Source organism: Labrus mixtus, chromosome 11 (assembly GCF_963584025.1).
Source record: "Labrus mixtus chromosome 11, fLabMix1.1, whole genome shotgun sequence".
Classification (NCBI taxonomy): domain Eukaryota; kingdom Metazoa; phylum Chordata; class Actinopteri; order Labriformes; family Labridae; genus Labrus; species Labrus mixtus.
In genome coordinates, this window is record NC_083622.1 from 8,041,518 (window position 1) to 8,056,002 (window position 14,485).

Below are 14,485 nucleotides of genomic sequence, written 5' to 3' on the forward strand. Positions count from 1 at the left end.
GCATGGTCCACACCAATTTTTAGGGGGAAATGAGCTATCGTGTAGCAATGGCTAGTGCTAATTGAGAAGCAGTAACTTCCTGTTGTCAACAGGTGGCGCTGTGACTTATCCAAAAATTTCAAACATGGATGTGTTCAGGACGGGTCCCGTATCATGCATGAGAAATTGTAATATGATTGAATACTGCATAGCTGAGATATAAGCATTTACTTTTTTGGCAAGTTGCCAAAACGCACAAAAAAGTTCTAATGCACGCCATGGCCATGCCCTTTGACGAAATAACGTGTGGAGCACAACGAGATATGCTGAGCATGTCTAGAACGCACTGACACTGAGTTTGTGCCGATCGGATGAGCGCCCTCGGACAAGATCCTTCAAATGAGAAGGCTGAAATCTGCGATTTTGGGCCATTTTTGTGAAATTCAACTTGAATTCGTGGACTTCCTGTCGGGTTTTTTGAAACGCCGCAAGAGGATTTTTAGTCTGTCCCGAGAAGCTTAATATGTGTACCAATTTTCGTGAGTGTACGTGAAAAAACCCTCTAGGGGGAGGCAATTTTGAAAATTTCAAGGGGGCGCCACTGAGCCATTTTGTGAAATTCTTTTACGAAACCACCAAAATATCTAATTTTTCGCGAGACCTGATGACCGTGGAAAGTTTGGTGAGTTTTTGTGCATGTTCAGGCCCTCAAAACATTGCGTTTAAAGTGGAGGAAGAAGAAAAATAATAATTCCTAGGGTTTCAAGAGGGTCCTCGCACGGTTCGTGCTCGGGCCCTAATAAAAAGCCTTTTAAAGGCTGTACATCAGAATTTTACAAAACAAGTATTTGGCTATCTAGAAAATGTAATGACACAGCACATCAGGGGGAAATCAACAACTTTCTTTTACTATGTTCTGCCACTAGAAACAGAAAAAAATCATGCGACTGAAGCTCTTCCTCACACCCCACATGTGCATCATGGCCTTTTTTGTCCCATCTGATTTTCTGATTCATTCAGAAGTGGTGAAATGATTACAATTCGTCGGATCTCCTTGTTTATCTGAGTAACAAGGAGACAACACACACACAAACATACACTTCAACACTAGTTGATCTTTGACCTTGTTCATGACGTCAGCAGAAAATGGCCGCCGTGTGAATATTGTGTAATGCACACTCCAAAGGGGACCAGCTATCTCTGCAGAAATATAAAGCTTGTTCTAAGGTCACGAAAACACGAGACTCTTATTTTCAGGTGATTATTCATTAATATTTTATGTACTTTTGGGCTTTTTATTTCGAGATAGGACGGTGGATAGAGTCAAAAAACAGGGAAAATGAGAGTGTGGGGAATGTGGTAAAGGAGCCACAGGTCGGATGAGTCGGGCCGCCCAGTGGGAGGACTGAAGCCTCTGTACATGGGGCGCACGCACTAACCACTACACCACCAGCGCCCTCTACTGCTAATCCTCTTACTGATCTGTTAAATCTTACACACTGAGCCTTAAAGAAGAAAATCTTTCTGCTGTGTGAGAACTTCTTCAGTTTAGACACCAAGGCAGAGCGATACGATTTGAAAAGATCGAACACAAGAACTCAGTTATTGTGCTAGGCCTTAAGAACCTCAGAGAGACTTTTTCTAGTGATGTGACTGTCCTTAATGACATCAGCCTGGCATCTAGCACCACTGTTAGGAATCTAGGAGTTATTTTTGATCAAGATATGTCTTTTAGCTCTCACATCAGTCAAGTTTCAAGAACAGCCTACTTTCACCTTCGTAATATATCCAAGATCAGGAATATCCTGTCGCAAAGTGATGCAGAAAAACTAGTTCATGCATTTGTTACCTCCAGACTGGATTATTGTAACTCTCTTTTGTCAGGGTGCTCTGGCAAATCTCTAAAGACTCTTCAACGGGTCCAGAATGCTGCAGCTCGTGTACTGACCAGAACCAGGAAATGGGACCACATTACTCCTGTCCTGGCTTCTCTGCACTGGCTCCCTATACAGTCTAGAATAGAATTCAAGATCCTTCTTCTCACCTACAAAGCTCTAAATGGCCAGGCACCATCTTATCTTAAGGAGCTACTAGTGCCGTACTGTCCCTTGAGAGCGTTGCGGTCCCGGAGTGCAGGCCTGCTGGTGGTACCTACAGTCTCCAAGTGTACTATGGGGGGTAAAGCCTTCAGTTATTGGGCTCCTCTCCTCTGGAACCGCCTTCCAGCCGGGGTCCGGGAGGCAGACACAGTCTGTATTTTTAAGATTAGACTTAAAACTTTCCTTTTTGATAAATCTTATAGTTAGGGCTGGTGCTGGTGTAGACCAGCTCTTAGTTATGCTGCTATAGGCTTAGACTACCGGGGGAACTGGCACCTTGAGCTCCCCTCTCTCTCTCTCTCTCTCTCTCTCTCTCTCTGCATATACAGTACATCATATTACTGCATGTATCTATCTATAAATCTCAGTCACTAACCACCTACTTTCCTGGGAGCTCTTGAGCTCCCCTAGGCTCCTCAAGATCATCGGTTGACGGCTTGCCAGAACAACCCCCACCCCACCACTACCCCCTCCCCACCGGATCGTGGGTTGGCGGCCTGCCAGAACAACCCCCCACACCCCCTCCCCTCCCCACCGGATTGCTGATGGACGGTCTACCTCCCCCCACCCCCTTGCTCTCTATCCCTCTTCCTGCATCTTATCCCATCTCTCCCCCTATCCCTTTCCAAGCCCGGCGCAGTCTAGGCCTGTGAAGACTGTTTCGTCATGAGCCGGGGATCCGGCCGAAGATTTCTGCCTTTTAATAAGGCAGTTTTTTCTTACCACTGTAACTTTTGCTGCTTTGCTAAAGTGCTCATGATGGATAGGCCGGATCTTTGTAACATAGCAATAAGTAAGGTCCTTTACCTGCTTTTTGTAACATAACAATGAGTAAGGTCTTTTACCTGCTCTTTTGTAATGTTAACAGACAATGAGTAAGGTATTTTACCTGCTTCTTGTAAAGTGTCTCGAGATAACACTTGTTATGAGTTGACGCAATACAAATAAAAGTTGATTGATTGATTGATTGATTTTGGGCTCATCCAGTAGACCATCCATCGACAAGAGCATCCACCATAGAACTGTGAGCAGCTAACTGGATAGTGAGCCCAACCTTCGAGACCTCAAGTGGGATTAAGAAGACTGTTTCTTCTAAGGAAGAACTTCCTTCGCTACTTCATAGAGCACAGAAGCACAGATTAAACAGAAACACACAACTGGATTGAAACCCAACGAAAAAGACTGGGCTTAGACACTTCAAATGTTTGTTTTATTTCATGTGCACACTTTATTAATTAAGTTGTTAATTGCATTAGTAAATTCTATACCTGCAATATTTGTGTTCCTTATATACAAAGTTTGAAAATGTATTCCTGTGTGTGCCTCTTGACTGTAAGTCAGGTCTTTTACCTGCTTTTTGTAACATAACAATGAGTAAGGTCTTTTTACCTGCTCTTTTGTAATGTTAACAGACAATGAGTAAAGTATTTTACCTGCTTCTTGTAAAGTGTCTCGAGATAACACTTGTTATGAGTTGACGCTATACAAATAAAAGTTGATTGATTGATTGATTGATTGATTGACTGGTATTCAGACCTTGGGCTCCAGGTGTCCTAGTCTTCTGATGTTTGTCCACCTTCAACACTTTATTTACAGTAACATGGGTTAAAAACAACTATGCTTTTCCCCTGAATTTGATCAGATATGTTGGTAGCTATGACACACCAAATGTTTTCATAATGTTGTTTACAGTTAACGTTAAAGATAATACTTGTATTTGTAGTAGTATTTTTTTTTTTTTAAACTGTTTGAGTGGAAGTTCAATAGACCTCCTTTTTGTTTCTGTGTTTAATTTAAAGTTGGACCCTGTTCCCACTGAGCTGTTAATAACTGCATAATAAAGTATTTATTAACCTTTATAAGTAGTGTTCCCACTTTAGATCCAGTACCTGCAGAGGAGCTTTATTAGCTCTTAATAAGTGCATAATAAAGTATTTATTAATCTTTATAAGTAGTGTTCCCACTTTAGATCCAGTACCAGTAAGTTTCTAATAAGAGCCTATAAGTTTCTTGTAAGACATAATAAAGGTTTTAATTATGCCTCTATTAACACTTATATAGTCTTATTTGTGTTAATAAGGATCTAATAAGGTCTTATAACATCTTATAAGTGACTTATTACCTATTAATTACAACTTATTCCAAGCACCTTGATATAAAGTGTTACCGTAACTTGTCCTGAATGCAAAGGGAAAGACGAGAAAGCATAGATTTTGTGTCCCTTATGTATGCACAAGAGTCACAAAGCACTGACCTGAGACCAGCGTCTTCATAGTGGGGGTGGTTGACGATGGGCCGACCTGTCGAAAGCTTCACGCTAGCCATGGTGGGCATGGCGCCAGCAAACACAGAATCTGCATCAATCACACACAAAACAGACACAGGGACAAAAGTGAAATAAATGTTGAATGGAATTGTCTCCAGTTCTTCTCCTTCCTGTATCTGCTGGCTGTTCTAATGTCCACGTTATAGACTGAGGGGGACTCAGAGTTTACTTCACTTACCAGGCTGGGAGTTTTCCTGGATCCAGTCCAGCAGCTCCTCCTGTGGCAGGTTGCTGAACTCTCCGATGACGGCCCACTGAGCCTGCAGGTTGGCTACACCTTGTATGGCCATGATGGCTAAGATTACAAACACGACAGCCTGGTGTTTGAACTTCTCCCCGATCCAGCCAAACAGCTGACAGAGCGAGCAGAGAGGGAGGGAATATTAGTGTTGGTGTTTATTTTTTATCACTGCCTTTGTTTGAGCCAAGAGACTGACCTGTTTGGAGCAGATGAGTGAGGCCATGATGCACATGTGGGGCGTGAGGAAGAGCTTCAGTCGCATGATGAGGACGGCTAAGACCGTGAAGGCCACCAGCTGCAGACTGTGGTACACCATCTGCAGAATAACAACAAACACTTTTACCACATTTACCACACATGACAAAAACCTACTGGAAGCTGAACTCGTAATTGAAGTTGAAACTCGATTAATTGCAGAGCACTAACTAAGGACTGCTACAAGGGATAGCAGACGGTTGCTATGCGTTACTGTCCAATCAGAATCACGTATTTAAGACATGTTATAATGAAATCACAAGTTTAACTATCAGTGAAGCTCTGATCTTTCAGAAGCGTCTCCCCTTTAACTGAAACTGATGTGAACGGGGAAGAACAGCTACATTTCACAGACAGACAGTATAGCCAGATCTGCCTGATGCTTTGATCTTCCCCTATGAGGACGGAGGACACCCTTGGGTCTCTGCAGTTTTACTCACTGAGCCGTGAAGACGCATTTAAGCAATTATGTGTGAAACTCAGGAAACTATCGGCTGGTGGATGGACATGTCCACATTTTCCCGCTCAGGGTATTGTGTGAGTGAAGTGACATGAAGCAGTCGGGAGAAAAGGCTGACAAAGACAAGCTATGAGTGATTTCACTGTAGAAAAAAAAGACTTAAAGGAGCAGTATGTAACTCTGATACCTAGTGTTTAAAGTGGGTACTGTAGTCCAAATGCAAAACATTGTAGAGAGCTGTCTCCCCCCGCCCCCTCCTCTCTAGAGTCAATGCTCACGCAGGTTGCCATGTGGTGGACACTGAAGCTTCAGTGTTTAGCCAGCTCTGCATCGGCCTGTAAACCTTTCTGCGTTCTAACCTCTCTCCATTTTTCAAAAGCATCTCCAATATTGATCCTAGTTTGAGCACGTTTCTGCTCGTGGAGCTTATTAGAAACATGCAGAGGCTTTTTAGATCGGGTACAATCACTTCTATCTGAACCAGTTCTCTTGCCTGCTTCCATCGCTGCAACACCTGTTAGTTTGACCTGATAACTGCTCTCATATCTGGCAAACCGAGGGGCGTCCAAAACGGCTGTGTGGGGGTGCCTTAAAACCGCCTACCTTCTCTGATCCAAACAAATCCAGAGCATTCAGGACCAGAATCTAAAGTTAGAAGGAGGACATACTGGCTGCTGCATTGTTGTCAGAGAAGCCAGCACTTCAACATAGCATGTTTCCTTAATGTCTGATCATATAGTAAGGTCACTTGATCATTTCACTCACTACAGAGCTTACTGATTGAACAATTAATATTTACAGTCTATGGGAACCTGGAAGGACATCAGGCAACGCTTAAAGGTTAACTCAGTCCGTACAAACAAAGTACGAAAGTTAACCAAAGTGTTCAATAATTCCCACTGCAGTAGTCCCAGAGTTACTGGTCGACAATGCTTATTTTCTGTGTCCCAGAAAAGGTCAGAAAAGGTTTACTGCCAATGTTTTTATTGGCAACCTTCATGGGTTAAAGTCTGAGATGAAATCGAGTGTTATCGGTTTGTCTGGAAACACACACACATAATCCATGTGATGCAACCATTGCTGTTTACACAGTTTTACTGAATTTTTTGAGTCATCCGTTTTGATTTTATGAATGATAAGAGTTTTCCCAATAAGGCGCATAGCTGACGTGATTGACAGGTGCGCAGGATGTAACTGTTTGTCATAATGCTTAAAACCCTCCTCAGATCCAGGTCTCAACCTGTTGTTAGGCTGACATTTCCAGCATGGCGGCGGCCTCTGATGAGCCTCCGGAGCCCCCTGCAGGAAGTGATGGGTGATGTTACTCAGGTTAGGAACGTATGAATAACGAATGTAATTCATATATTCAACAACACAAACTACAAGATAGTACAACACTTGTATTAACAGTATAAACACTATAACAACGACTAAGAAGCGGTATCAATCGCAATGGATTGTGGGAAGGGTAGTTCCTCGACCCGGGAAGATAAATCATCACATTGTACCTTTGTCTTTTTCTCAGTTTGTTAATGCCGTTTTTACGCCTGAGGGTACTGCGCCCCACAGTTTGTGCTTGCCGTCTGAGCACGCTGCGAGGAAGTTCAATATTTTCAACTTTGGCGCAGCGCTCCGTGACGTCACCTCCAAGTGTCCAATAGGAGGGAAGATCAGATCACAACAAGCGTTGTCCCACTTTCCTGAGCTCTAGTTTACAGACCTACCAGGACATCAGACAGAGAACTCTAGTTTGTGAAGACATGTCCAACAGTTTGGGCGTACCAGGTGTGTTTAAAACAGCAGCAGAAATGTGTGGCGTGTTCGTGAAGCGGTCGTTATAGAGCTGCAGCACCTGAACGAGCCTAAACGCTCCCACATCCTGTCGCGCCCTGAGGCTTTCATGAAGCCACACCCTCTTCTTCTTTTCTGTTCATCTCCTCCTTCTCAGCAGAAGAAAGGTCGTAGCTTTCTACTGAATAGTGGACACATACATTGTGCTGGTGTACAATGCTATTGAGCTATTGTTCTGACTATCGTTTCGGTCACCAAGCGACTTGCGTAGCTGATTTGCGCACTCCCCCTCTGCTCTGCGCCCTACCCGCAAGCGCAGTGCACACCGCATACTATCTGAAAGGCTCTTAAGTGTAACAGCTAATGTTTGTGTGTTAAGCCAAAGTCCTGGTTCACTGTTATTTACTCTGCATCTGACTTACAGATTCTGCTTTAGGAACAGGAGAGACAGAACGTATTAGTAAAAGCCTGACTGTTAGAGGGAAGGCAGAGACTGTCACAACAGTTGGATTAATGCAGTTGTGTATTTATTTATAATTAGGAATCACATGACTGCCATCGTTTGCGTGTCCTTAGATGATCTCGAGTCCAGATGACCGGAAGAGGAGTGTGATTTATCTTCATGGGAGTAGACTCCATGATGTGATGTGATTGGCTTTTAGGGTATTTATATTATGGATACGTGTAAGACTAGTCTGCACACACACACACACACACACACACACACACACACACACACATCTCTGCCTGGGGAAGAGTTGCATTGTTGGACTCCAGGGAAATACCAAAGGGTAAATGTTTCATTTTGCATTTCTCATCTCTTTTAAGTATTCATTACTGCAACTAGTACGATGCATATAAATACTGAAAATGTACTTTAAGAGTTACTGACTTAACATATTCTTCATTATATTTTAAAACCTGAGCTTGAAACTGTAATTTCTTAGGTATGAGAAAGGCACTAATAAAATACTTTCTGAAAATGTTTTGTATTTCTCTGTTGGTAGACTGGAAGAAGGAAGAGTATGTGGGACAAAATAGTAAGAATTGGGCATTTAAAATGTGTTTACAGCAAAGTGTCGGCACAAACCTGGAGTGAGGCAGGCACAACGTTTAAAAAGGGTCAGTGACCCAGTGCCTGGTGCAACAGATACCCTGGCCAAGATCCGAGTACGCTCTACCCCAATGTCCGGTCATTTAATCAGTGTGAACACAAACGTACCATACTTTTACCATACTGGGGTACTGTGCCCGAGTCCCCTGGAAGAGGTGGTCTCGGGCATGATTCATGTGTACTCGATCACGGTCCGCGGTAGATTTGAATGAAACTGTAATCAAACAAGGAAGTGGACCACTGTGATGTCATTCAAAAAGTCTTGTGTTGCTCCAAAAACCACTGTATGGGTGGTACATACCTGAGTGGCACAGACCTGTTTCATCCTCTGAGCCTCACAATAGATGTGGAAGTAATAAGAAGGTCATTGTTGGGGTCCCAGAAATAACAAAAACATCCACAGCTAGCAGGATGGACTCAGTACATGATTGGTTGCCATGGTTGCTTCTTCTTTTTTCAGCTTTTTGGTGGATTTGCAAACCAACTGTGTGCATACTGCCACCTGCTGTATCAGACTGTGTGAATAAGCAAGTGTTTAACGTAGATGAGCGGGGGAAGGGGGCAATCGAGCCTAATGTGAAAACGCCCTTAATTTGGATGCAGAGCCCTGAAGCAACAGGGCATCCTTTTTTTCTAAAGTGCCAACTCATTACAAATGTTATCTCAAGACACTTTACTGAAAATTGTTCTCTCTTTTCTGTCTCATCCAGAACAATGAAGTACGTTTTGTTATTTCTTTTGCTGACCCTCTTGGGAATGTGCTCAGCCAGAAATTATAGTAAGTATACTGTAATGTGATAATAACGGTATTCTCTTTATTGTTGGTAAACTGAATGAGTTCTCTCTATTCTAGTTCTCATACTAATCCATAGTACCACTTAGTATTGTAGTAGAAGGTCTCGGCCTTGTCTCGGAACCAAAAGTATTTTTACCCGGTCTTGTCTCGGTCTCAGACTGGGTGGACTCTGGATTTTAAATCAAGACCACCACTGATCAGCTACATTTCCACGTCAGCACTGTGACGAGAAGGAAGAATGCCGGCTTCAACCTTCCCAATGTTGTGGTCTAAATGAGTGACACACCCGCCGCTGCACACAAGATGATGATTTTTTCATTGATATTTATGATCTTGGCCTTGTCTTCATCTCATCCTGTCTTGGTCTTGGTCTTGTCTTGGTCTCTGAGCACTCTGGTCTCGGGTATGTCTTGGTTTTGGTTACTGTGGTCTTTACTACAACACTAGTACCAGTTCTAACTAAATCGTTAAAGGGTTAACTGTGTTTAAGTTTGGAGCGGGAAACTGTCTGCTCCCTTCATTTCCACTCCTTCAAGTGAGAAATAGACAACCAATCAAACTTATTTAAGACAGGTGGAAAATAAACAAAAAAATACTATAATCACAAATTTTAATGTTCATTGTTGGGGAAAACTTCCTTTTAGTGAGTAGGAATCTGACATCATGAAGCTATTTCCATGAATACTGCTTATGTACATACTGTAAGAACTTTAGCTCAAGTAAAATAATCATCTGTTACATAATAGCATATATTTCATATCAGCATTTTTTGCACTACTCACAACTACAGTAGTATCTTATTTAGCTTTGTATATATTGTTTTTTCCTTAAATGTTTATATTTAATGTTATTCTTTTGCACATTGAGAGCACAGTTACCGAAGACACATTCCTTGTGTGTGTTTAAGCATACGGTCAATAAAGCTGATTCTGATTCTATTTAATATACATCTATAAATAATTTCCTCAACAGAAAATGTGGCCTTGCGTGGCAAAGCAACTCAGTCGCATCGCTATGAGCATAACTTTGGGGATGCCTCCAGTGCAATCGATGGAAACCGTGAATCAAACTTCGACGCTGGTTCATGCACTCACACTATAGAAATGGACAACCCCTGGTGGAGAGTGGACCTGCTGGACAGCTACATCGTCACCTCCGTCGTCATCACCAACAGAGGAGACTGCTGTGCACAGAGGCTCAATGGGGCTGAGGTTCACATAGGCAACAACTTACAAGACAATGGTGCTGCAAACCCACTGTGAGTGATATTAAAGCTACTGAAAACCTCATACTGCAATAGCCTAGAGGTAGCATCTGCACAGTCAGGGCCGATCACATAGAGACGCGTTACTAGAAAAGCCTCGCCAACAAAACCCTAGTTTTATCCTCTTTGCATTGGTTACCCGTTTCTTTTAGTATCCATTTTAAAATGTTACGTATTACTTATAGGCTTTTCATGGCCATGCATGCAGGCACCAGACTACATCAATGAACTCCTCGCTCCTTAGCACCCAAAACAGCCTCTGAGATCTGCAGGTTTAGGCCTCCCAGCAGTTCCACAGTCCAGACCAAGGTCAAAGGGTGATCGACCATTTGCTCTACTGGCTCCTCAGCTTTGGAACAATCAATGTTGTCTGTGGAAGCACTTGGTGAATCTGTCTTGAAAAGTGCTATATAAATGAAATGATTATTATTATTATTATTTTACATTATATGATGTTTTAACAGACTTGTTATCTGACCTTGACACATCACAGGTAGATAATGATCTTTTTTTTTTTAAAAATTATTTTTGGGCTTTTTGTGCCTTTAATGGAGAGACAGGACAGTGGATAGCGCTGGAAGTCAGGGAGAGAGAGTAGGGAATGACATGCGGTAAAGGAGCCACAGGCCGGATTCGAACCTGGGCCGCCCGCATGGAGGACCATAGCCTCCATACAAGAGGCGCGCGCACCAACCACTGCACCACCAGCGCCCCGATAATGATCATTTTAACGTGTTTGTGTGTCTGTTTCAGGGCTGGAACAATATCTCACATCCCTGCAGGCAGCTCGCACACCCTGACTCCAAGCACTCGTATCAGTGGACGTTATGTGACAATCGTTCTACCCGGTGCTAACAGGTATCTTACGCTCTGTGAAGTGGAGGTTTACGGGTACCATGCCCCGACAGGTGAGGATTTAAGCCATACAGTTCTATTTTAAATAAGTTAAAGTCATTCTGTTCAAGCATGTATCTAAACATTTAAGTTCATACCTCAATCTGGTTGGATACTTGATTGTGATTGGCTGCTCAACAAAGACCCAGCATTACCAGTATGTTGGAATGGATACACATCAGTTATGACTTTATATGATGTTAGAAACAGGCACATGTGGTGGTCTCCATCCCTCCCACACAGAAATCTTTCAGAATTGAGGACATTTCAGAATGGAAATGTTGTGGAAATTGTGTCTGATATATGACAAGTTGCTTTGCAGATGTATTTTTTATTTTTTTTTAAATGGGAAGTACAAGTGGTTTGCATCAGTAGACCTGAGAGTGCAGGGGTGGAGTATGCCCTTGGAGGGGCTCAGATAAGTAAGGGGGAGATCAGAAATGTGGGGAAGGGGGGGCAGGTTGTGGAGGGCTATGTTAGTGGTGATGAGTGTGTATTTAAAAAAAAAAAAAAAAAACAGTGTTGTGACCTCATAGTGATTAAAACACAGAAGAACAAACATATTTATAAGTGCTTGCATTTTATTTTACAGGAGATAACCTGGCGCTCAAAGGAAAAGCCTCACAGTCATCATTGTATGCAATAGGCGACGCATACTTTGCTATTGATGGGAATAACGACAACAATTGGGACCACGGGTCCTGCTCTCACACAGACATCAACTTCGACCCCTGGTGGCGACTTGATTTGCTTAAAACCCATAAAGTGGATTCTGTTAAGATAACCAACCGCAAAGATCTTCGTTTCTATCAAGAACTGAATGGAGCCGAGCTGCGCATTGGAGACTCACTTGAAAACAATGGCAACAACAACTCAAGGTATAGTGTTCACCCTGTTCACTTAAAGGTCACATGCTATTCTCCTCTTCAACCAGTTTAAGTCTCAGAGCTCCCCAAAACATGTCTGTGAAGTTTCTTGTTCTAAATCCATTCTGATCCTGTATTTGATCATGCCTATAAACCACTCTATTTCAGCCCTGCTCAGAATAGGCTGTTTGTGTTTCTGTAGCTTTGAATGTCTGACCACGCCCCCCTCTGGAAGGGCGTGGGTGGCTCTGGGTTTCTCGCTCCATGTCCTTTTGTTTACTGTGAGAAGGCAGACTCAGAGAGCAGAACAAACCTAGCTGTGGGAGTGTCACCCACCATGGGGAGGGGTTACTTTGTGATGTCATGAAGGGAAAATCTCCCAACGGCCTGTTTGAGCACACATTTTTTCTTCTGCTCCAGGGGCCTGTATGTACAGTACTACTGAAATACTGATTGTTTGTTGTCTCTGATTAATCTTCTTCTGTTGTTTGTTTGTAAATATATTAGGGCTGGGCACGTTAACGCGTCATTTTTGCGTTAACTCATTAATTAATTATCGCCGACAATTATTTAATCTCGCATTGACGCAGTTTTTATTATTTATTTTCTTATTGTAAAAGTCTGTTGCTCACTGGCTTTTATTTTGTAAAATTCCATCGTGAACGAGCCTCGTATGTTGCTTACTTCTGCACATGTCTGCTGCGGCGCTCACAGGAAAGAGGAAAGAGTGTTGCCAACTTGGCGACTTTCTCGCGAAATCTGGCGACTTTCCAAACCCCCTTGGTGGGTTTTTTTTGTCAACAGCTACTAGTGACAAATCTAACAACTTTTTCTGGTGTTATTGGAGACTTTTTTGGTGTAAGAAACTGACGTGAAAGTACGTATTGCTCTGCAGTTACTGTCCTCAACAAGCAGCGGGTGCTGCCGTGAGCCCCTCACCCTTCCAAAACCACTCACAGGCTGTCAGTGTAGCCTCGCGCAGCAGACCCAGCTGCAGTCAGAGAGCAGAGAGGAGACCCACACCACTCTGCGTCCAGACTGCAACGAATGCAATAAGCTTTAGTTTTGTATTTATTTGCTTTGATTACATTGTTTAAGTTGAGAAGTACATTTACAATAAAAGTGCGCTATACACTACTTTTTAATACATTATTGAATTTTGCGTATAACAATGCGATTAATCGCGATTAATCACAGGAACTCATGCGATTAACGCGATTAAAACTTTTAATTGTTGCCCAGCCCTAAAATATATGCATGGTCTGGGTTGACTGTGGAACCCAATTGCCCGCTGAGATAAATAAAGTTGTCTAAGTCTAAATTAAATAAATATTTAGGAAAAGTTCTGCAGTTACACATGTTTCACAGTTATAACAGAGAACATTTTTTAAAAATGGTACTTATGTGTTAAAGAATGCGACGTCTTGATTGGTCTTTCTTTTGTCAGATGCGCCGTGCTGGATAACATCCCCGCCGGAGCGACTGTTGAATTTCAATGTAATGGGATGGATGGCCGCTATGTGAACGTATTCATCCCTGGAAAGGAGTACCTGACCCTGTGCGAGGTGGAGGTTTATGGCTCCGTCCTGGATTAGCATAAAGATTCACTTTATCCAAAACGAGCTAAATTTAACCAACTGAACTCACATGAATCAAACTATTAGCTTAATTTTGATTGTTTGCAATGGAAAATAATAAAATTTGTGTAAAAGGACAATTGCATCTTGTTTTACTGCCATGCATTTGTAGACAAAGCTGCCGTCAGCGCTGATATCAATCAATAGTGGGCGGCAAGTAGCTCAGTCTGTAGGGCCTTGGGTCAGGAACCGGACCAAATCTGGAAATTGGTCTGGTAGCTGGAGTTCACTTCCTGAGCACTGCCGAGGTGACCTCGGATCTCAAGACACTTTACAAACAGAGCAGGTAAAACTCATTATTATATTATGTACAAAGACCCAACATTAATCCATCATGAGCACTAAGCAACATTTAGCAAAGTGACAAGAAAAAACTTCCTTTAAGAGGCAGAAACCTCGAGCAAAACCAGGCTCATGACAAAAAGATGTCTATTGAGTGATTTGGGGTTGGAAAGTGGGATAAAGGGAGATGCAGGAAGAAGGATAGGGACAAACAGAGCAACAACAACAACAATGAATGAGATAAATGAATACTCAAAAACATTTAACAAAGAACAACAAAAAAAAGAAGAAATAATCTAAGAAAAGGAGGATGATAAGAGGTTTTGATAGTGGTTGTAGACGTTGAAGAGGAGAGTTTTTAGGGACTTCTTGAAGGTGGAGAGGGGGGGGTCTCTGATGGTTTTTGGGAGTGAGTTCCAGAGTGTGGGAGTGGCAATGGAGAAGGCCTTGTCCCCCCCAGGACTGATGGTTAGTTCTGCAT

General features: G+C 42.6%; 2 protein-coding genes across 2 annotated transcripts; one reads left to right on the top strand and one right to left on the bottom strand.

Annotated features, from left to right (window-relative positions):
• Positions 1-831: 831 nt before the first annotated feature.
• LOC132983167 (probable C-mannosyltransferase DPY19L1) lies at positions 832-4,982 on the bottom strand. Its single transcript, XM_061049398.1, has 4 exons — positions 4,842-4,982; positions 4,583-4,757; positions 4,333-4,432; positions 832-835 (listed from the first exon to the last, which is right to left on the bottom strand). Exons 1-4 carry the CDS (start codon positions 4,959-4,961, stop codon positions 832-834), a joined length of 399 nt encoding a protein of 132 aa, XP_060905381.1. The 5' UTR covers positions 4,962-4,982.
• Positions 4,983-8,904: 3,922 nt separating this feature from the next.
• LOC132983533 (fucolectin-1-like) lies at positions 8,905-13,971 on the top strand. The gene is made up of 5 exons (XM_061049866.1): positions 8,905-9,043; positions 10,034-10,319; positions 11,079-11,233; positions 11,812-12,097; positions 13,533-13,971. Exons 1-5 carry the CDS (start codon positions 8,980-8,982, stop codon positions 13,678-13,680), a joined length of 939 nt encoding a protein of 312 aa, XP_060905849.1. The 5' UTR covers positions 8,905-8,979; the 3' UTR covers positions 13,681-13,971.
• The last annotated feature ends 514 nt before the right edge of the window (positions 13,972-14,485 follow it).

Coding starts and splice junctions, on each gene's coding strand:
- LOC132983167 (XM_061049398.1), bottom strand. CDS start 4,961: ATGGTGTACCACAGTCTGCAGCTGGTGGCCTTCACGGTCTTAGCCGTC. Junction 4,758..4,841: donor CACTCATCTGCTCCAAACAG/GTCAGTCTCTTG, acceptor TCGCTCTGTCAG/CTGTTTGGCTGGATCGGGGA. Junction 4,433..4,582: donor CCAGGAAAACTCCCAGCCTG/GTAAGTGAAGTA, acceptor TGATTGATGCAG/ATTCTGTGTTTGCTGGCGCC.
- LOC132983533 (XM_061049866.1), top strand. CDS start 8,980: ATGAAGTACGTTTTGTTATTTCTTTTGCTGACCCTCTTGGGAATGTGC. Junction 9,044..10,033: donor GTGCTCAGCCAGAAATTATA/GTAAGTATACTG, acceptor TTTCCTCAACAG/AAAATGTGGCCTTGCGTGGC. Junction 10,320..11,078: donor AATGGTGCTGCAAACCCACT/GTGAGTGATATT, acceptor TGTCTGTTTCAG/GGCTGGAACAATATCTCACA.